Source organism: Notechis scutatus, chromosome 2 (genome assembly GCF_049901735.1).
Source record: "Notechis scutatus isolate UNSWTSFEM ecotype Mainland chromosome 2, rNotScu1.2, whole genome shotgun sequence".
Lineage (NCBI taxonomy): Eukaryota > Metazoa > Chordata > Lepidosauria > Squamata > Elapidae > Notechis > Notechis scutatus.
The window spans coordinates 206,075,698-206,099,645 of record NC_142010.1 but is presented as its reverse complement, the minus strand read 5'-3'; the positions used below and the strand labels follow the sequence as shown (position 1 = coordinate 206,099,645).

The 23,948-nt window shown below is 35.3% G+C and overlaps 1 protein-coding gene across 2 annotated transcripts in view; it reads left to right on the top strand.

Annotated features, from left to right (window-relative positions):
• Positions 1-888: 888 nt before the first annotated feature.
• The window catches only part of TUT7 (terminal uridylyl transferase 7), a 37,613-nt gene continuing 14,553 nt past the window's right edge, over positions 889-23,948 (top strand). The window contains exons 1-12 of one of the 2 annotated variants that reach the window (XM_087957899.1): positions 889-1,080; positions 3,994-4,500; positions 5,911-6,089; positions 7,071-7,187; positions 10,500-10,677; positions 10,981-11,069; positions 12,484-12,535; positions 14,665-14,734; positions 17,345-17,471; positions 18,819-18,938; positions 20,393-20,524; positions 22,872-23,052. In XM_087957899.1, coding sequence (XP_087814025.1) covers positions 4,017-4,500; positions 5,911-6,089; positions 7,071-7,187; positions 10,500-10,677; positions 10,981-11,069; positions 12,484-12,535; positions 14,665-14,734; positions 17,345-17,471; positions 18,819-18,938; positions 20,393-20,524; positions 22,872-23,052 — 1,729 coding nt within the window. In that variant the 5' untranslated portion in view covers positions 889-1,080; positions 3,994-4,016. The remainder of the gene's footprint in view (positions 1,081-3,993; positions 4,501-5,910; positions 6,090-7,070; positions 7,188-10,499; positions 10,678-10,980; positions 11,070-12,483; positions 12,536-14,664; positions 14,735-17,344; positions 17,472-18,818; positions 18,939-20,392; positions 20,525-22,871; positions 23,053-23,948) is intronic. The other variant, XM_087957900.1, reaches the window with a different exon arrangement.

The following is a 23,948-nucleotide window of genomic DNA, read 5'->3' as shown; positions in this document are numbered from 1 at the left end:
ACAACTATGTATACACTTATACTTATTATCTTGTAAACAATTGGCAAATCAAATAAATAAATAAAATAAATAAATAAATAAAAACTTCAGAGATAGTTTATAGTTAATAGTTTATTAACTATTAAGTTAATAACAATTGTGCCATCTTGCAAATACAAGATTGTATATTAAGAACGGACGAGCAGGCTTTTAAAGCAGTGTAAATTCTAACCCGCCCACTTTGGTAACATACTTCCAATTGGCCTGCACTGAAGGAAAACAATGATTTTCTACAGAAATAACTATTTCCTAACTTCAGAATCAACGGCCTTCTTAAATAAAATCTAAAAGAAACATTTTACTGTTCTAACTAGAAACCTGTGGTCAGGAAAAAAAGCCACATATTCAAAAGTTATCTTTGCTTCAGTTGCATTCTGGAAAATCAACATGGCAAATAGGATTGGAAAAGGGAGACCTTAAACCCTTTGTCGCTCGTGTTAACATTTCTGCTGTGGAGCGGTTGGTTCTTCCTCTGCTTAATCTACCTCAGAGTAAATGAAAGAATAGAGGCAGGCTCTACTAGGAGCATACAGGCTTCCTGTGTTTGTTGTTTTTTTGTAGGCCAAGGTAGGATAAATTTACCATGCAAAATTGCTTTAGCTTAGATCCTAAACTTTGCAACTACGCGTTAAAAAACAGTAGGTTTTTTTTTTTGGGGGGGGGGGGCGTCTTCACGTTTTCCCTAAGTTTTCACACCAGGAGCTACTTGTGTTCCTTTGCAATGATGATGACGCGTTGGGGAGGGTGGGGGGGAGGCGCGGGTCTTCTTCTACCTCTCGTGTCATGGCGCCGGCACCTCGTGAGGTAAACAGAATGTGCCGGATGGAGAGAGGCCGGCGCGACCGAGAGTGGGCGGAGGAAGGCGCTGAGACGGTTTTGTTGTGCGACTGCGGCTGCTGCGGGCTTCCGCCTTGGCACAATGGACGGAGAGCAGTAACCGAAGGAAGGACAGGAGCCGGCAAGCGGGCGGGGCAAGGGGCGAGAAGGCACCACCGGCGAGAGCCTTTGGCCCGAAGAAGAGCTGCTGTTATTCCCGTCGAAGTGAGTTCCGCCTTGTCCCTTGTCGACCCGTCTCTCCCGCCCCCTTGGGCGGAGTATAGGGGGACACAGCCTGACGCCCTCGGCCCCACCCACCTCCCTAGCTACCCACCCGCAGCCCCGGTCGGTGGGATTCCCTCTGGGGGAGGGGGGGTTTCCCCGATGCCAGCGTAAGAGCACTGTAGTAGATGATGGAGGCGGACGTTAAGAGCTTGGAGCTCTGTCATCCTTGGGGCCTAAGTCATTACCTCGGTTAGAACTCCTCCTCCAGCTGTGGCTGATGATGCAGCTGTTCCCTTGGGAAGGAGGACTCCCAAGTTGCCCCTGTTGTCATAGACGTTTTCGCGAATCTATTGTGTACTTCCTTTATCGTCTGCTTACCTTATTACATATAACTATATAGCCTTCTGCGATCTGTTTTGGACGGCGACCTCCTTTCTCCTTAACTAGATGGGCTTGAAGCGTAGCAGGAGGGAGGAAGATTGAGGAAGACCAGATTTGATTATTTGATCCATATTTGGCTCAGAATTAATGTTCAGATGTGGCAAGAACAGGTGTTTCATATGCGTCTCCATTCACTTGAGGAGGTTCATATCTGCTTAGAAAATATATGCTTTCTCAGCAGCACTGAATGCATGTACCCATTTTATTAAATGATGGCCTTTATTGCCTACCTATCTTAACAATGCAATGTGAATGTGAAATGAAAAATAAATAAATCAGATGTCATTTTAGCATCGTGCTTGTAGATTTAGAAGCATTCCTGAAAATGCAATAATAAGGATGATGATGATGATGCAGTAATTACAGAAATAAATCACAGTAATTTATCTGCAGGAATCTGTATGCAGGAATACTTCCTAATCTATAAAGACATGATGCTAAAATGACATCTGATTTTTTTTTCCATGTCAGACTTTAGTGTTAAGACTGGACAGATTACTTCTTTCTAGAAATATACTATATAGCTACCCTCGTGGGACGTTTATGTGAATTCTTTGGGTGGAAAGAAAAATGTGGGAACACAGTGACATTATACATACTCTGGTAATGCTGTTTGTATTTGTTCAGGTGAATGCAGCCTTGACAGTTAGATGGAATTTGTTCTGCCCTGTCACTTTGCCATATAAAGAGTGCAATGGAGCCTGTCAAGTGGCTTGTTTGCTAGTCTGTTGTCACCAGAGGGGAAGGAAGTTATTGGTTTTTTTATTCTTTTATACTTTTTTTGGTTGTTCTTAAGCCACCTAGAGTCAGTGAGTGGGTGGCCATATAAATCTAACAAACAGTTATTCTGAAAAATGTTTTACTAAATCACATGGCTTCCTCATAGGCTTTGGGTGTTTCTAATAGGCACTGTTTTTACTACATAAACATACAGTACTTAGTAATGTATTCTGTAAATAGGCATGTCTGTGCTCAATAGGGTTCAATTTTCTTGTAAGATTTGGGTTTCTGTGCATCTTTATACTTAAAGCTGTACTATAACAGCTTGGAAAAAACTTATAATCAAGCTCTTTTTTAAAAAATTATTGTGTTCAAAGTAGTTACCTTGATTTATTAGAATAAAGTGATACAGAAATCAAATTTTCATGTTAAATAAAATTTATAGCATAACAGCTTCAGTTTTTATTTTGTCAGATTAAAATTTAGTATGTTTTATGTGGCATGCCTAGTAAATTATTTAATGGATTAACTTTTTTCAAGAAAACTTATCTTGGTTCCTCAAGAATTAATGAACAGAGTAGAATTGAAATATGTCCTCTTATAATTTGCCTGCAATTATTGATTTATTTTTTTAGCTGGTCATATCTACTTGCATTTCTAATTGCCATTGATTCAACAATCTCAGAGCATTGCACTAGGGAGATATATAAGCTCCTTTCTGTAAGGTTGTCAAATGGGGAGACAATGACTTAATTTAAGTCTGAAAATGGGTGATTCCCTTCCTGGTGATGAAGGCCTCATTTTTTAAATCATATTGCTGATTGGCAGTTGCATAAGGAGAGGATGTCATTTTAATGATCTATGCTACGAGTCACTGAAATGACTGGGCTGGGATGGTTTGCTTTTGGAGGCAATAGAGCTACACATTGCATTTATATTATTTTTGCCTGAAATTAATGAGAAATCATGTCTCATTTTTTCTTAACCTGCTTCTGAAATTTGAGACTGCCAAAATGAGCACTGAGGGCACATCAACATATAGTCAATTTGTAAAATTTTAAGACTGGTACCATTTCTCTCTAAATTTCTGTCTCTTGGGAATAAATTTAGAACGTTACTTTAAAATACCACTGCATATTGCCACTTACCCTCTTATTTACTATATAGTCTTTGGAGCTTAGTGATTTTTTTAGGTACTGGGGGGACTTTAATGATCATTATTGGAATAACAGTCATTGTAGAATGCTAGGTATGTATGAAACAGATATTCAAATAAATTCCTAAAACATATAGGTTCCCTGGAACATTTATTCAGCCTTCAACCTGGTACTATTCAGTTGCTATACTTATCCTTCCCTGAATCCCCAGCCAACATGTGTATCTCCAGCACACGTGAAACTATCAGGCTGGAGAACTTTGATTTAATTTGTTCTAGTTTGTATAGCTAAAATAGCATCCATCAATATTAGAACATTTAGTAATACATTTATTGTGTTTGGATGATAATCTTAGTTTTATAACATGATGTATTCTGTTGTGTATTATGCTAAACTTGAAAGAAACAGTACAGACCTCATACTGAAAATGTCCTATATAAGTGGCTTGGTTGTAGTTTGCTTCAGGTGCCTTGTGTCTTGATATATGGGACTGACAATTTGAACTATCCCATATGTTCCCATAACTATCCCATACTCTTGCAAGCGCCTGATCTTATTTTGAAATTTTATTTTAGTTTTTTTCCATCATCCACAGGGAAAGAGTAAACAGTTATTACAATGGGCGATGCTGCAAAATCTTGCTATACGAGACGTAATAAGGACTGGGGACTTACAAATGAGGAGGATTTCCAGAAATGTGCTTCACGTCAAGTGATGGACGATTGTGGAAATGGACACAGTAGCAAAGTGGACACCAGATTTGAAAAAAGAAAGGGAACATCAAGTGATTATGGAACAAGTCCTAGAAAGGGAGCACATGCTGCTTTGAATAGTCCAAATTCTTCAAAAAACATTGTTTACAATCAAGGGGCAAGAATAAATGATTCTTCAAAAGACCAAATTAAGAAATGGGTGTCTGACAACCATCAAGCTAATTCCAGCAGTTGGAGAGAATTCAAATCCACAGCCCGGATACCTGTGATTATCAGACCACGGAAAGAGTTTCCTCATGAATGTGAGAGTTTTGGAGGCAGAAGTGGAAGAAGGCAGCTCTTTAGAGACCTCACAAGTGAAGATTTATCTGATAGAAAAGGAAATTCTGGTAATACAACTTCTGTAGATCATCACTCTTCCATATTTTTCTGCAGTCATTACTAACTATTGAAACTATTCACACTATTAAATATTGAATAATTTGAACCATTAAACTATTGAATAGTTTGATATAAACTATTGAATATTGGCTACATCATTTAGAGTTGGAAGTTACCTTCTAATCCTTGAAAATATTAAAGTAGACTTGTTACAATGTTGTGAGGATTGAATGATTGAAATGTATTTGAATATTAGTAGCTCACGTTGATAGTTGCGCTGTTGATTTGAGCTCCGAGCTTGGCAATTTGGTTGCAAATGTTTCATCACCATTTGATGAGACATCGTCAGTGTACTTTGCATCACATAAAAAGGTATTTAAAGGCCAGTGCTCGGACAGACAAGCACAATTCAAAGCACACTGACAATGTTGCCTCGAATGGTAACAAAACGTTTGTAACCAAATTGCCAAGCTTGGAGCTCAAATCAACAGCCCAGGATTGAATGATATGTAATATTAACATTGGCACAGTTTTAGGTGGTTTAGTACACCTTCAGCTTTTCCTCTGGCAAATCTAGAAGTTTCTTTGCAGAGAATATAATAGTGTATTCTGTGAGGTAAGTGGTTGAATACCGCTGACCTCCCATAATATATCAGTTAAAACCATTATAAGCATTACTTTAAATATTTTAGGAATGACATAATTTCCATAGGTTCAGGTTGCTGCCAATAAGTTTCAGTGTCAAAACTGTAACAGCACTGGTGGAATAAGCTCTACCACTCCTACTAAAATGAAAATATGTGAAAGTTGCATAGTACTGTATTGCTTTTGTACAGGATCCATTCCTTTCAGTGGACATAAGTTTGCTGAATTCTGCTTTGTGTGCCATATGTAAATACACATCTGAGAGCTTTTTATAGGACTCTGCCTCTTCCAAATATTGCAGTGGTTCTTTTTAAGAACTGACATTTGTTTTTAAGTAAAAATTTAAGTATTACCATGCTTTTCCTTTTTCATGTTATACGCAGTATTATTCAACTTAACCTGATGTTAAGAATAGAATAGAATTCTTTATTGGCCAAATGTGATTGGACACACAGGGAAAACATGAGCTTAAAAGTACACATTATTTTCAAACTGATGTTACTAGAAATTTAAAATTGCACCCATGCTAGAGACATGTAAATAAACCTGCACAGGACTATGCTGTACTTTTATTTATTTTCTGAATATCTTTTCTGTATTGTATGCTCTCTGGTTGGGTCTACCTCCAGAGTTTTTAAACCATTACTTTCAAAACTTCATTACTCAATATTCCTCAGCAAAGTTTTGCCATATTACCAAAACATGTTGTGCTAATAACAGTTAATTTATGCAACATCTTAAGATAATTCTTTTTCTGATAACCACAAAAAAAGAAATGAAGAAACATAGGAAACCAAGGAGATCAAGAAGAATAAAAAAAGAAGACAATGATCAGGATGATGAACTGGATGGCCCTGTTATAGATGAGTCTTTACTGACAGCAGAAGAATTACTGGGGTTGCAGCAGGCTGAAGAACGACTTAAGGGAGACTACATTTATAGACTGAGGAAGGTAATGTTTCTACCACATACATGCTTATTTAAACATGTGAACCAGGGTTGGGTAAAAGCAGAAATAAACAAGTTTGGGAAGGCATAAGAATTGTCTATTTGAGAATTACAGGGATTTGCTTTCTTATACTAAGTAGCAATGGTTTACGTAAATCTATTATAAATTGTTACAAGTTTTTATTCAAATGCCCAGCGGGTATATTAGTGTAACATTTGAACATGTGTTTTTAAATGTGCAGTAAAGTATCTAAAAAGTAAAAAAAACTAACGAGCAACCCACTGTAGTGGAATCACCCTCAATACAATTTTGCAGTTGTAGCATATGAATACTATTCTGAATACGTAAAATATAAATGTTATATGCTAATATTCACACTCAAAATTAGCCTTATCCCAGATCAGTTCCTTCAAGATCTCCAAATTTCCCAGCTTATGAGAAGTGACAGTTGCTATCTAACACAAATGGGAGACTCCAGACTGGAGAAGGCTGTTACAAACTACCTACAGAGCACAGAATTTCAGATATACCCAATATACAGTGGTAGAATGACAAGCCCTATTTTTTTAAAAAAAACTAAACGATTCTAAGTTTTTAGGAGTACAGAAATGTAAGGACTTCAGTTCTGACAAAGTATTGTAGAACAAACCAGACATAGCTGCAGGAAACCAGTAAATGCAGTTGAATATAGTATGCCTCAATATATAACAAAATTGGTTAATCTCTGGTAGCATTCTGAAGTTCCTGGCTTACTATCTTTGACTTTGGCAGTATTTGCAGTTAAAATTCTCTAATTTAACAGAGAGTGAAGATTAATTACACGAACTGTGTGCAGAGCACATGGGAAAGATGAAGTCATTAAATGAACTAGAAACTGGAATCTGCCCAGCTTTAATTGGGCAAGATAGTTCCCAATATGTTTTATGACCATATATTTTTTCTTGACAAATATAATTTAAAAAATCATAATTTATTTTTCTCTAGCGACCTCGAAGCAACCCAACAGCTAAATATACTTGCAGGTTATGTGACGTATTGATTGAGTCAGTGGCATTTGCTCATAAGCATATCAAGGAAAAAAGACACAAGAAAAACATAAAGGTAAGTTAATGACAGTAAAAAAAACAGCAATATTCAATTTCATGATGTTGTAAAAAAGGGAGAAGAAGAATACAAATGTGGTCTTATTTGTGTTCTGTGCCTCTGTACACTAAAATATATTGATTTCTGACTAGCTCTTCTTATTAACTCTGCTTTGGATTCTGTGGGCATGTAATTGTGGAATGTGATATGGCACATAAAGCCCATGTAATTATCAAGACAACAGAAATTGTGTACCATGTTCAACAGATATAACATTACAGTAGCAGTTAAGAGCAGCAACTCATTTTCACGATAGAGCTAGGCAGCAATCCATTTAGCAAGCTTAGGGCCTCCTAGAAAAGTCAGTGTAGAAAAAAGGTAGTTGTTTAAATGAGACTTTCAGACTGCAGATTGAAGCAGGCAAGCAGGTATACATTACAGGTAGTCATCGATTTGCAACCACAATTGAGCCCAAAATTTCTGTAGTTAAGTGAGAATTTGTTAAGTGAATTTTGTCCCATTTAAAGACATTTCTTGCCACGGTTGTTAAGTATATCACTGCAGTTTATAAATTAGTAACCAGTTGGTAAGTGAACCTGAATTCACCATTGACTTTGCTTGTCAGATGGTTGCAAAAGGGGATCACATGACCCTGTGATGCTGCAAAAGTCAGAAGTATGAGTCAGTTGCCAAGCATCTGAATTTTGATCACATGATCATGGGGATGCTTCAAAGGTGGTAACTGTGAAAAATGGTCATAAGTCACTTTTTTCAGTGCCATTGTAACTTTGAACTGTCACTAAATGAACTGTTGTAAGCCAAGGACTACCTGTAATTGGGACATTTATTTGCCTTGGATCAGAAACTGTTTCACAAATTCTTTGCCTACAGGTAGTCCTTACATCCTTACTGCTAAATGAATGCCTTACAACCATTTATTTAACAACCATTCAATGTTACAACAGCACTAAAAATTGTGATTTACATTGCAGCATCCTCAATGTCACATGATCAGAATTCAGGTATTTAGCAACCTGCACATGTTTATGATAGTTGCACATCCTGGTTCATGGGATCACCATTTGTGACCTTCCCAGCTGGCTTCTGTCAAGCAAAATGTATGGGGAAGCTGGATTCACTTAACAACCATGTGATTTACTTAACTGAGATGATTTGCTTAGCAACCATAAGAAAAAGGGTTATAGAATAAGGCACAATTCACTTAATAACCACCTTGCTTAGCAATGGAAATTCTGATCCCTACTGTAGTTCCAAAGTTATATTTCACCATTTCATGAAGATTATTATTTTGTCATAATTGGTTTGCTGCCTTGGCAGCTATTTGTTGTTGTTGCTTGTTTGTTTGTTTACAATGCTTTTATTTTTCTTTGGTGTGGAATTTTATATTGTAAGCTTCTTGAGATAGACATCTATATTTTATGTTGTTACTCTTCCAGCTGTCATTCATGTGGGCACAATGGGTTGGATCTTAATGTAATGAAACTCAGAATTAAACCACTGAACTCAATAAACTTAGAATTAATTCTGAATTGAAATGCATAATTTCACTAGATTTAATGTTATTGGAATCAATAGAGTTGAAAATCAGTTCTGAATTGATATTGATTTAACTAGCTATAGTTACAACTAAAATTAGATCTAATCTTCTGTATGTATTAGTAATATTTTATGTGTGCTCTCTTGCTTGCAAAAGCAATATTTTTGTGATTTAATTGGGATTTCTATATTCTGATAATAATCTATTATCTATTGAAGAAATAAATTATAATGCCCTTTGAAGGTACATTTGAATTTATTGGTTTTTGGTTTTTTTTTAACCAAGATATGAAGGAAAATCAGATAGTCTTTTTTAAAAAATATTTTATTTTATTTTTATTTTATTTTTTATTTATTTAAATATTTAAAAATTTTATTTTTAAAAAACAAAAATACAAATCTCTATTCACATTAACAGTGTTTGTGTCGTTATTAATACATACCTCTCCTTTTATATGAAACATCAACTCTTATTTCTATCCTCCACCCATTTGTACCACCCATCCCAAACTGCATAATGGTCCAATGTGGTTAATCATTACTCAATACTGGAGTCAGAGTTATTCCCACAGTCCAAATCATCTTTGCCTCTTAATTCCATTGTGAATTTATCCAGTTCCGCACAATCCATTATTTTTTGTGTCAAGTCTTCAGATGGTATCTTTTCCTTCTTCCATCCCTGTGCGAAGGCTATTCTCGCTGCAGTTATGATATGTATAATGATGTATCGGATGACCTTGCTTAATTTCCCCTTAATTATTCCTAATAAGAATATTTCCAGTTTGAGTTCTAATTTGTGATCTGTAATTTCTAATAACCATCTTTGTACCCTCATCCAATATTTTTTAACCTCTGGACACTGCCACCACATATGGAAGAACGTTCCTTCTTTGTGTTTACACTTCCAACATTCTGCTTTTGTGTTTGGATACATTTTGGCCAGTCTTACCGGGGCTAGGTGCCACCTACAAAACATTTTATATTGATTTTCTTTAAATGCTGTTGACAATGTCAATTTACAGTTATCAATCCACATTTTCCCCAAACCTCTAAATTTATATTATGTCCTACATTTTTTGCCCAGGCAATCATTGATCCCTTTACTATTTCCTCTTCTAATTCCACTTCCAACAAATAGTTATACATTCTTGTTATAAATTTTACCTCTTGCCTGTCAAAATTTGGTCCAGTTGTTGTAAGTCCTTTTCTCTCCCTGTTCTTCTAAGTCTTTCCTAAATTTTGTCTGAATTTGTAAGTATGACCACCAATCTATAATTATATCTTGTTCTTTTAATTTATCAATCATTTTTAACTTCCCCTGATTATCTAATAGTTCTTCATATCTGACCATTTTCTTTGTATCTCTCATATTTGGGTGTAATATCGCTTCCATTGGTGAGGCCCATTTTGGTATCTTCAGATAATGTTTTCTTTTAACCTTTTCCCAAGTTTGCAGTAGTGATTCTCTTTATCAAATGTCTATGGAAGTATGAATGTGTCTTGTTTTTTTTTATCCCATAGGAAGGCATGCCACCCTGCTTAGAGGTTGTGGCACTCAATTGCCAAAATTCTTTTATTTTTCAAATTTATCCACTCTTTCACCCATAATAGTATTGCTGCTTGGTAATAGAGTTCCCATTTTGGGAGTCCAAGTCCGCCTCTACTTCTACTCAGATAGTCTTATTGTTTAAGTGATTTGTGTGTTAGCATTGATATTCTTAAATTGTTAAAATATCTGACATATTTAGATTGCTTTTCATTTTATCTTTAAAGGAAAAACAAGAACAAGAACTGCTGAATGCACTTCCTTCACCAACAGTTTTGCAAATTGAAGCTATTGGTATAGCCGTTCAAAAAGTAGTAGAAGAGTTTGGATTAAATAATGAAGATGTAGAACAAAGGCTTGGAATCAAAACTACTATGGAGAATGTATTTCAACCAAAACTGCCAGGTTATTATGATTATACATAGATTTTTATTTTAATAACTTTTAACATGTCATTGCTTGTGAACATTTTCCCTGCATCTTAGCAGCATAATGTAAAATATGTGCCTAAAACAGTAAAATTTAAATATTAGTGAAAAAAGTCACAAAATGAATTGATATAAAGACTTTGATGAGCTAACTTCAGATGGTTTTGAAAGTTGGGCCTCTTAATAGCTCCTTTTAAAGTTCTCGATTAGACTGTTTTGGACAGCTCTGGGTTTTTCTTGGTTTTCAGTTTGATTTTAACATTATTTTCTTTCATTGTAGATTGTTCTCTAAGGTTGTATGGTTCTTCCTGGAGCAGATTTGGCTTTAAAAATTCTGATATAAATCTCGATATCCAGTTTCCATCCAGTGTAAGCATGTTAATCTTACTAGCAAATACAGAATAAACTGGATTGTAGCAGTCTGACTCTTAAATCTATATTTGTGCCATGTTGGTATTGTAAACTGATGGATTAAAATAACACCTTTGGGGAATGTGTTTATTTGAGACACTTATTTGATTTTTGAGAAATAACATTCCTATTTGTTTAACAGAAGTTTGTATCAGTAATTTTGAATCTATATATAAAAGCAAAATACCACTCACACATCATCACAAAATCTCCAGAATTGTAAAGCCTACAAACTTGAATTTGGCATGTATGTTCCTCTTGGCTTCTAGGTGCTCACTAAGAAAGGATTTTTCTAAATGACCATCAGAGCATCAGTATTTTGTATATTACTAACACGCTCTGATGCTAAGGAGTTCTATTCTCCCTCCCCACCTGAACAGAAATCTGTTCCAAATGCAAAACACAAGCAGAGGAGAGGAGTTTCAGTTTTAGTTTCACAGCAGCAGCCAGCTTTAGTACAGAACGGTTGAGCTAAGCCACACCCAGGCTCCTTGCTATCTCCTTGGTCACACAGCAAATACTGTTTCAGTTTCCAAACAGCCCTCAACTCTCTCACACACTGGACAGGACGCTAGCCAGATGAATACCGATGGATGCTGGTAGGCAGAGGCAGAATTTTGTCCTCTTATTTTCCTCCCCAAAAACTAAGCCCGACCACATAGTTTTCCGCCGAAGCACGGATATCGAGCTAGTCTGCATATACTTATGGATTGAATGTAATAGTATTGTTCTGTTGATATAAAATTTTTATATTTCTTCTGAAATGAGTTCTTCACATGATCTGTGGTAGAATCTAGTGTAGATGGCTGAAGTACGCTTTGGAACCTATTTGATCTGCAAGGAAAAGGATAAGATGCTATATGAGTGGGAGACTGTTCATGTTAGCTTAAATCCAGCCCTATTGGCATAAACTTATACATTTATGTATTAAAAATTCATTGGCCACCCTCCATACTACAGAATAACTTCCCCCCTTTAATGTATTAATCAGCATTGTGAACACTTTGAGAATAAAATTTTTCAGATCTCATGCAATACTGACAGGTATTCATTAAAGCAAACACCTCTTTTAAGACTCTGCATGAGCCTAAAAAGGTGATGTTTAAAGAAGTCACAACATTTTTGGGGTTCATGTTGATCTTTGGCAGAAGATAGGTCACAATGAACAGTTATATTAGAGCAGCTGTAACATTTGAAGAAAGTAATTTTGTACTATTCCTAATATTTTCAAAGAGGACCCCATTCATTGGATAGTTTAACTGAAAAGAGATTAGAATATCAATTATTCTGCTTGACTGATATTTTGAAATAATGAAATAATGCTTAGGAAAATATTACATTTATGTAACTTTTGTTCTGCTCTTCTTCATAGATGTCCCAACCAGATGTTCTCTTACTTGGACAAGAAAGCTTGAAGAGCAGTGGTAAGAGTTCAGTCTATAATTAATTTTTTTCCTTCTCTGACATGAAAAAATAGCATTCTTTTGCACTCATAAAAATTTAGTTGTGGCTAGGTAGCAGACCAGAAGAATTAGATTGGATCAGAATTTCTCTCCATCAATGAAAAACTTCCTCTGTTGCCCTTATATTTAAGGAAGGTGATTATTGCTTTGAGGAAAGGAGCAGAATGGCAATTTGTGCTCCTTTCTTCTTTTCCTATAACCCCTAGCCTGCTGTGATATATTATTTTGAAGGGTTCCCAAACTTTCAGGAGAAAATATTCAGGAAGAATAAGAGCATCAGAGAATAAGGGAATTGGTTCTTTCTTCTTTCCTCCAATCCTTTTCTACCATTGGGAACATCCAGTGCATGGAGTTCACACAGCTATTACATCCATCTCTGTTTTTCTCAGTGATAGATGTAATTATCCATTTCTGTATACAGCAATTAAAAAGAAGAGACATTAGTGCAGGGACACCAGATTGAAATGTTGGGTTGGAATGGGGAATGCTTGAGGTCAGGCCTGTAATTTGATTGTTGAGCTGTGATTTTCACTCGAAAATATTTTAAACTGAAGTATGAATGAATCATTGCTCATAAATTCTTTAGAGATTATGGTGATGGGAAGACATAATGCCAAAATATCGGATTAGACATATGTACTAATGGGGATCTTTTAGCAGCCCAAAGGGAAATGCCTTTCCTGTACTAGATTGCCATAGGGAATTCCAATTTATGAGTTCATTAAGACTAATGAACACTAGTTCTTCTAGTTTGCTGGTTTATAAGGCTAGTGTATCAAGAATAAAATATATACTTAAAGACATATTAAATTGGAAACAAAATACTACTGAAACCATTTCTTTCAGAACAGAGTTTCACTAAAGACACAATATGTAAGTATTGTAAATCAGAACAAAAAAAAAAAAAGCTTCCAGTAGAAGAGAGTCTGCAGTAGTTAGGTAATATTCAGTATATTTGGTTGACATACCTCATTCTATAACAATTGTTCATGCATTAATTATAACCAGTTTGCCATTCAATCCAAGTGTATTTTCATAGGAATGAATGAAAAAAATAGAACTTACAGTCAAATTTTTGCTAGTCAAGCTCAATTTATATATGTTGCTTATATGATATGTCCATCTAGCTAGTTTCATGTTTTAATGAAGATACAATTTGGCCAGCTTACTGAGGCCTCTAATGAACGCTTGCTGCTGAAAGAAATCTTCAGATGTTCAATATAATATGTAATACATGAATTAATGTCAAGAAATATGCTTTAGGTTTTGTTTCATTTCCACAAAATCATATACATAGTACTAAACATCTCCTTGATGATTATGTAATCTTAATTGGGCAAAATGTGTATTTTGTAGGGCAACAATTTTTGAATCAAGATAACTCATATGGGCTTAGTTACAGAATGTGTCCAAAATCTGCATTTATGATATAATACAAATTGTCCTATTACATTTTCTGTGATAAACTCCTGATGTTTGACCATGCTATAAAGTTCAACATGGGCTATTTTCAAAGCAAATACAACTCTGAATACCTCCCCAATTTTTAAAGAACTTTTCCAGTAAAGATATTACATTAGGAGCTGTGTCACTGTTGAAGGCATTGAAAATCTGGGTAGGAAACAGCTCTGAGATGCTGACCCAATGGGTCATGGGTTGTCTAATCATAGCTAAAGTTTGAAGGCAGTTTGCAGAAACTTAAGATCAAGCATGTATTTTACATAACTGGACAGAATATTTCTTTTAAAAAAACTAAACATTTGAAAACATATTCTATTTCATTTTCTTATAATCTGAAATAGATTTGTATTGCTATTGCAACTGAAGTTCAGTTGTTAAGATTTATTTAACAAGTGCAATAAACTATATACTAGTAATTACCATCTGGAATACCCACACCTGATCATTTCAAATAGCAATTCTATACTGTGATTTCACTTGTTTCATGCAAATTACATCAATGTGAGTCCACCAATAAACTACAGAAATGAAATATACATTTTCTGTTTCATTTTTTCTTCAGGAGAGACACATTGGTAGACATGTTTCTTTTGGTACCATGATTAATGTGGCTTTCTTTTTTCCCTTAGAATCTTTTATTGATGTTGATGCAGATTTCCATGCTAAAGTGCCTGTGGTGGTGTGCAAAGAAAAACAAAGGTCTCAGTTAGCAAATTTGTGTGTTCCTATAATATATCATAATATAAATTATATATGGCCACACCTAAATTACCATTTTTATTAAAAAAAATCCAAAGAGCTCTACTTACAGAGCAACAATAAAAGTGAATTCCAATCCATAAAAGCCATTGGATCAAATGAAAAGCCTATTTAGTCTAGCATCTTGATCCTGCAGTCTCATTTGGAAGTTTTTGGGAAGCTGTAAGCAGGTGCAATAGCATTTCGCTGCTGGTGTCCTCAGCAAGAGCTATTACTAGTGGAATATAGCAACCATGATTCTTTCATATCTTAGAATAATAATTACTAAGTATGAACAGTCTTAACATCCATGGTTATCTAATCTCCTTTAAAGCTGAGTTGGCAGCCTTCTTATATTTTGTGGTAGCAGTTTCCTATTGAACGAAACATTTCTTTCATTTATTACAAACTATTTAACAATACATTCCACTCAAATTAAACTCATTTGCTTGTAACGGCAGCTATGTATTTTTCTTAGCAATGTTGTATTAGTGTTTCTTCATTGATGTGCCTTTGATTTCATAGTTCAGCCCTAGAGTAGCCTGGTGGTGTCTCCTTTCTTCATCTCGTTAGTTGTATTTTCTTCCAGTTGGCATGTTTTACATTATGCAAGATTTCTACCCAAAAATGTTAAGGTTGGGATACTGGAATATTACTATGATTATATAATGGCTGCAATCCTAACCCCAACAGTGATTTTTTTTTCAATAGGCAACTGGACTTTAATTAGAACTAGAATTTGAGTTAGAACTGAAGAAACTTCTTGGATGAGAAGTAAAACATTTTCAAGGAAAAGAAACAAGAATGTCCAGTTGCCTTTTGAAAAAAAACAACCTGGATGTTTGAGAATCTCCATAAACATCTGCAATCCTAACTTACATATGCTGAAATCAGGGGTGGGCTTCAAAAATTTCAGTAACCGGTTCTCTGCCCGGTTGCTGGGTGGGCGTGGCCTAGTCAGCCTCGTGCACCACAGCACAGGGGGCACTTTTGCCCTCCCTGGGCTCCGGAGGCTTTCGTCGAGCCACTGGGAAGGTGAAAACGGCCTCCCCGGGTTCTGGAGGCCCTCCAGAAGCCGGAAATGGGCCCGTTTCCGGAACCTCCGGGAGGCCCATTTTTCACCCTCCCTGAGCCTCCACGCAGGCCCTGCACTTACCCTGCATCCAAAACGGACCACATGGAGAATCCTGGGATGGGTAGAGCGGGGAGGGAAAGACGGGACCAGCCAGGGGTGGGATTTGCTGGTTCGCTGAACTGGCCATAACATTAGCTACATGTTCACCCAAACCCCTGGCTGAAATAAGTTTCAATGAATGGATTATACCAGGGGTCTCCAACCCTGGCAACTTTGCTGGCTGAGGGATTCTGGGAGTTGAAGTCCACAAGTCTCAAAGTTGCCAAGGTTGGAGACCCCTGGATTATACTATAAAAATGAGCAAAAAGTTCCATAGTTTTAGTATTCATTTTGATTATGTGCCATCAAGTCATTTTCAACACCTAATAACCACATAGATTTTTTTTTCCTATGATAACCTGTCCCTTGCCTTGTCCTTCAGGTTTTCCAGCACTGGGAATCCAATCTGGAAAAGGGGGATTTATTATCCTGAAGTAAATAGTGAAATATAACTATTTCATTATCTTTATAAATTTTACTTGCCTAAAATTTCATTTTTCATCATTATAATAACTGAGGTTTCCTAGCCTCTTACTCTTTTTAGTTGCAATTTATATGCAACTAAATACATTAAAATTACTTGCACTGGGTAATCACCGTATTAGCACTGTTTCAAATCAATGGTCTTCACTGCTAATGGCAAATACAGTAGATATGCAATTTAGTTAATTCAGGCCCTAATCATTCCTAAATTCTTCTACGTGTCTTTAATTGAATGCCATTTCACAGGCCTGTTGTAACAAAAACCCTAATTAATAATGTACATGTAAGCTTGTGTACTTTAATCAAACAACAGAAGTAAGTATCAAATAATTTCAAAGAACTATCATTGTAATTGCTTGTCTGTATAATGAATCTCTGGATATACTTCCAGCGTATGTTAATATAGTGGTCCCATTTAGGTTGAAATAAAAAGTGCTATTTTTCATTCAAGGGTCTTGCCCAGAAGCTAGCTTAAATGCACAATGAAAATTTCAAATGACTATTTTTTTAAAGCTCAATGTAGTTAAATGATTCAATATTCAATATATTTCAATATTAGATTTTAAGTACTTTTTAAATTACTACTTCTTGTTAGCTGACTTGAGTCTGGTATGGGAAGGAAGGTGGAATTTTTAGCAGTAACATCAGCAATAACAACAGGGGTAGCAGCAGATGAAGTTCTTTTTAATGCCCTGGGGAAAATCAGTACTCGTTGGCATTGAATAGAGAGTTCTGCTCATGATACTGCATCACCTTGATTTCTACCAGAAATTTTATCGCAGAAAAAAGATGGAGAGAATGTAGCATTATTCTTTTCCACCACAGCCACTCCTTTCCAGTTGTGTATTGCTCTTCTTCATTTTGCATATCCCAGAGTCAGAAAAACATTAACATTTCTGTGTTTATTATTTTAGTGGCCTTGTTTGCAGAGTAAGTGCAGGAAATGATAATGCTTGTCTGACGACCAATCACTTGGCTATGCTTGGAAGATTAGAGCCTCATCTTGTGTCCTTGGTCATTGCTTTCAGACACTGGGCCAAGGTAGGTTTGGTTTAGTAGCAAAGCATGTTTATTAATATATAATCAAATATATATTCCATGTGTACTCTGTTTGTTTTGGAAAAAGTAAGGAGATGCATCCTGTAAATGTTATCCCAAATGTTATCCCAAGTTATCCCAAGGCATATCTCAAAATGGATGGTAGAACTCCATTTAGTAGGAATACATAACTTTTGAAGCAGAGCTCGGATTTCAATATTTCTATTACTGCAAAGGGATTTACCCTTCCTTTAGCCACCCTCCCCTCACTGCAGCCAACTCACCACGGCCAATTCTCTGTGGGACAACTCACCACAACCAACTTATTGTGGGGCAACTTGCTGTGGCATAATTTAACAATCCAATTTAAAATAAATATTTTTTAAAATTGTTGCCATTCACATTTCATTCTGTCTCTCTTTTTGCATCCTTTCTTTAATGATTCTATTCCACAATTTCTTGAAATATTTAGTAGTTTTCTTTATTAATCATTAAATAGTACATACATCCATAAGAATAATATATCAGTGATCCTAAAGTAGTTTAGAAAAGGTTAGTATTTGTGGCTATCCCAGATTTTGAATTTTCTTCCCAAAAGTAAAGATGACTTTGTTAATCAGCAGAAGTTTTTATTGAAATAGATTACTATGATAAGCTCGCTTTTATATTATTATGAGTCTGAATTGTAACAGAGTAAAAGAATACGGAGGTAATAAATAAAATTAATAAAACCAATTTGTTGAAATTATGGTTAAGTTATATCAAGTTATAGTATAAAGTTAAGCACATTGACTTTTTGGATTGTGCAGCTTTGCCATAGTGTGACACACACATACCCCTTTCATTCATTTCCTAATCATTGTCATTGGATCTATTAATATTCTTTGATCCCACTCTACAGTAGTTTGTTTCAGTTTCTGTAGTATTTTCTTCTATAAGAGTAGCTTTAAATATACACTATGTAGTAGAAAGAAAGAGTGCAGTATTTCTACTGCAAATGAATACACCCTTCAGCTGTTCCTTACATTAAGCTTATAAGTCTTAGTCATATAGCCTGGTGAAAAGGAGTGGCCATGTCTGCCATGGTTATATATCCAGCTTTATTAGATGTCATCATATGATTGTAATTAGGTACTGTGTCATGGCCCAGTCTATAAAATTGCTGTAGCTACATGTGAGTGTATAACTCAAAAGTAGAAGTATAGAACTGTCTTTTTAGTTTGCCTAGGCCCTAGGAGTATATTTAAATATTTTATAGTAAAAGTGTGATTAGTTTCTTCAAATTCATGAACTGTCAAGTGGACACATTTGATAATGTTATTTTAATAAATATTTTTCTTTCTGTTTTAGCTATGTTGTATAGATCATCCTGAAGAAGGTGGTTTACCATCTTATGTATTTGCTCTAATGGTTATTTTCTTTCTGCAACAAAGGAAGGAACCTTTTCTGCCTGTCTATTTAGGTTCATGGGTATGTGTCTATAAAAATTCTTAAATGCAGATAAAATGTTTTCAGTTTGTGTTTATGTAGCTTTGAGATTATAAATTTCTACTTTTTTCCAAAAAGAGGGAGAAAGTTACTTATTTATTATTGCTTGTACGGTACATATTACATTAACACAGTTCAAAATCGATGAAATAAATTAACAGAATTGTAACAGTTCATTGGTCTGGCTGATTGACTGCTCATGGGCCACACTGGCAGTATATATAATGCCCTCCCCTCCAAAAGCCCTTTGAAATGACACAATCTTAATTGCTTTTCTGAATGATAGCAGAGTAAGAGTCATTTTTTGAGCAGGGAATTTGTGTTCTGAATTATCATTCCTCTCAATTCTGGATGAAATGAGACCCATATCATGCCTTCTTTGACTGCATGCATTGAGAGCAGATTCTGCCTTGATCAATAGTCCTATGAATAACAAAGATAAAAGCTATAATGGCTTTTATTGGTTATAAGCAGTTATTAAATGTCCTTAATTTAATAAGGACTGAGTAGGGAATGAGTAGCAGATAATAAGCAGTGGTAAAATCTCATAATAGGTTCAGAAAATTAATCTAGATATTAGCTGTGATCTATTATAATGATGACATTTTGTTCACTTTTAAAGTTCTGTGCTGGATCCAGAATTAACAGAGTAGGATTATGGCATTTAAGTTATCAGGGCCAAGTTTAACTCAATTATTGCCATCTTCCATCTGATCATTCTAATCAATTAAAATATTAAAATAAGGTCCACTTTTGTATGTCTCAGATTTATACATTAAAACATGCACCCTAGAAAAAATATCTTCAGGAAGATAATTTCCTAATTGTGGAATTTATTTTCAGGTCAGGTGTTTTAGTGCTGACACCGTGTTTAATATACAAAGAAAAAGCTAGTCTAGTCATTATTCTTTAGCTGTTGCTTTTATGTATTTAAATAGTTCATAATATTTGTTGATTTGAATGCTGTTTTGAGAAAAAAATAGCCCTTTTTCCAAATTGTTCATGAAGAAAGAATATCTTTAATAGCATAAAGAACAGCCAATGAGACTAACTGTTAATGAAAATAATGAATTGTAAAAGACAAACCATGGCTTCTCATAGATATCAACAGTCTAAATTAGCTATGATCACAGAAGGAATATTTGATTAATACTGGAAAACTGGAAAATATGTACAGTGCATGTTAAAATACAAAGCCAGATGTAAAAAAAACCCAGGACTTAGAAACAATAGTATCTTTACATTACATAATTCTCTGGTATTACCTCATCCAAAACATCACATCCAGATGTTTTTAAAATGACTGTCGCAAAAAAACAGAATCGACCAAAATAGTATCTTGGAGAGAAGTGAAATCTTTTTAAAATTTCTGTCTTTAATGTTGATTTTTTTTTCTGAGGTAATTGTTTCTAATGGTTTTTTCCCCCTTACATTAGATTGGAGGATTTTCATTAAACAAATTAGTGAATTTTAATCTTAAAAAAGTTGAAAATAATACTGTGGTCTGGGAATACAGCCCTGGTATTGATCCCAGTTCTTCAAAGGAATCTTCTCCTAAAAGGGGAAAGGTATGTTAACAAATTAATTATAGAGATATAATGCTTTAAATATACATTTTCAAAAAGCTTGTGTTGCTAATTTATAATGAAGTAGGTTTCAATAAACTGATTGCAATTGTCAGAATTAAAAAAATGCCATCAAATAAATGTGGGCATTATTTAAAAAGGAAGCCTTACTGTAGAACATTTCCGTTAATTACAGTAAACAAATCTTGATGACCAGTATAGTATGAAATTTCTCTATTCAGGACCAGAGAATTAAAAAACCATGGAATCTATAAATTAGCATGGGAAACAAATACTGTATTTAACAAATGTAATATTTGTTTAAAAATAAAGTAATTGATATATTTAGTATGTTCTATAATGGTTTGTCTGGTTTCAGAGCTAAGTACATAACAAAGATACAGAAACTAGAATCCACCAGGTTATAGTTAAAATAGAAGTACACCAATGAACTGTAATAATATGACTACCATATTTTTCACCTTTCAATTTTGATTAGAAATTGAATGATTTTGAATAATTTTAAGTGTAAGCTAAATCACAGTTATCTTGAGGGGCAGAATAGAATATCAGTCATTAGTAAAAGCCACCTTTTTTAGAGGAACTACTAATTAGTATACTTCCTGTAGGACAGATGATGACCAGTGATGATGTCTGATGGGGCAATCAGCTGGAGTTGGCTTGAGGAGGGCATTTGTCAGCCTGTCTTCTTTCTGTTCTAGAATTATTTCCCTACAGCAGCTGATGATAAGGATCCAATGGGGAGGAGGAATTGTCCTAATGGAAAAGCCTTTGGAATAATCTTTGCCTTTCTTATCATCTGCTTATAGGTGTAGAACAAATCATTGCGCCATTCTGCTAATTTTTTTGAGTACAGGTTGTTCTCGGCTTACAACAATTTATTCAGTGACTGTTCAAAATTACAACAACACTGAAAAAACTGACTTATGACCATTTTTCACACTTGTGACATTTATAGCAGCCCCATGATCATGTGATCAATATTTGAATGCTTGGCAATCGGTTCATACTTATGACCATTGCTGTGTCCCAAGATCATGTGATCATCTTTTGCAATCTTTGGCCAGGCAAAATCAATGGGGAAGCCAGATTTACTTAACAACCATGTTACTAACTTGTTAATTGCAGTGATTTACTTAACAACTATGGCAAGAAAGGTCATAAAATGGGGCAAAACTCATTTAACAAATGTCTCACTTAATAACAGAAATGTTGGACTCAATTGTGGTCGAAAGTCGAGGACTCCTATATACTTGGAATATATATATATATATATATATATATATATATATATATATATATATATATATATATATATATATATATATATATATCCCCAGCAACTAAGACTAACCTGAGCACAACCAAGCCCCCACCTGAACAGAACACACCCCCAGCCAATCAGAACACAGCCAACCCCCCAACCAATCAGAACACAGCCAAACCCCCAACCAATGAGAGCACACCCCCACCCAATCAAAACACAGCCAAGCCCCCACCCAATCAAGTCACACCCCCACTAGCAATTAAAAGGAAGAAGCAGCTGCAAAGGAAAAAGCAGTTAAAAGGAAGAAGCTCACATTACTCCGAGAAGCACAAAGCTGAAGACACAAGCCTGAAGATGATGAATGAGACTTCATCAAAACGTTGCCTAGATACTTCCAATTTTACGCGGGAGAAAACCCGAATAACCAAAGAGATAGATAGATAGATAGATAGATATAGATAGATAGATAGATAGATAGACAGACAGACAGACAGACAGACAGACAGACAGACAGACATCTCCCATATCCATTTAAACAAGTTAAATGTTTAAAAAGAAATTCATGATATATTGTTTCTGAGGACAAGCTTGTGCTCTTGACAGAATCATATATTTTAACCCTAACAATCTAGTTTCACAACAGAGCTTTTATTAGAGCTCAGGTATTGAAAGAAATCTAATCTAATCACATGACTACTTTCCTAATTTGTCTGCAACATTTTATACTTTATATAAATACTTAGAATAGTGTTTAGCCTATTCAAAGAGCAAGTTTGGTATAGTGGTGAAGGTGCTGGCCTAAAAAGTAGGGCACTGGAAGATGCCTTAGGCATGATAATTGGATTGGTGATTTGTTCATTCAGTCTCAGCCCAACCCTCCACACAAGGCATTGTTCTATTTACCTTTGTTTTATTAGACTCCCTTTGTTTCATTCATTAGATGTTTTAGTCATTACCTTGCACTCGTTCTTTAAAAGAATTAACAATAGTACAGTCATATTTGTCAGCTTCCAAATATGGCTTCTGGGTGAACACTGACTCAATTTTTGTTTTGATTGACAGGTTCCTTTAGTATTTGATTCAGATCAACAGTGTTCAGTTCCAATTGGACAGCTATGGGTTGAACTGCTTCGTTTTTATGCCTTGGAGTTTAATCTGTCTGACTTGGTGATAAGCATACGGCTCAAAGAAAAACTAGCTCGTGAATCCAAGGACTGGCCTAAAAAAAGAATTGCTGTGGAAGGTATATTATATAGATTGGCTTGCCAGTGCTTAGTTATGTTCAGTATAGGAGAAACTTATATCACTATATATTATGAATTAAAAGATAAAATCCAGTACTAACTCTGGTCAGCAGAGATGATTTTTACTGATGAAACAGGAAGGTACAGTTTCCTAACATTCGCAAAATATATTGTGCAGAATCTCAACTAGAGCATATTTTGAAGGCAGGCTTCTTTTTTGACTTAACGGGGCTCAGTAAAATAAAATGTGAAAATTCAGAACTTGTGATCTATTGAACAATGGTTAAATTGGTTCTCATGCTCATTGTATTCATGTTGCAAGTCTTAAATGTTCATTTCTTAGTCATGTGGATTGGGTAATACACAGGTTGACCTTGAGGTACAACTGCTCATCACAGTCATAACTTGTGACAGTTTGTAAAACAGGCAGTCATGTTACCTATATGATTTTATTAACTTTTTTGCAGCGGTTGTTAAGTAAACTATCGTGGTCATTAAGCTTATCCACAGTCATTACATAATATCATGGTTGTTAAGTGAACCAATGGTTAGCCATGGACATGGTTTTGCTAAAAATAGGAAGTAAGTGCCTGTTTTTAGCAACTGTCATAAAACACAGTCAACTTTAAGACAGTACAAATACATGTAAATGTGGCCCAGTTATGTAGGCCTGAAGTGTAGTCATGTGACTGGAGGAAGCCTGTGATTCCTGGTCATTGAATCCAGCTCATAAGTACCCCCAAATAGGTCCATTAGAACTTTGAAAGGTCACTAAGCAACCAATAATAAAATGAGTACTACTTATATTTCTATAGGTTTCTCAGCCTAATGATTGATTGAAAGGCTTGAGGTAAATTAGTGCCTATTCTTGTTTGGTTAATACATTTAAAGAATG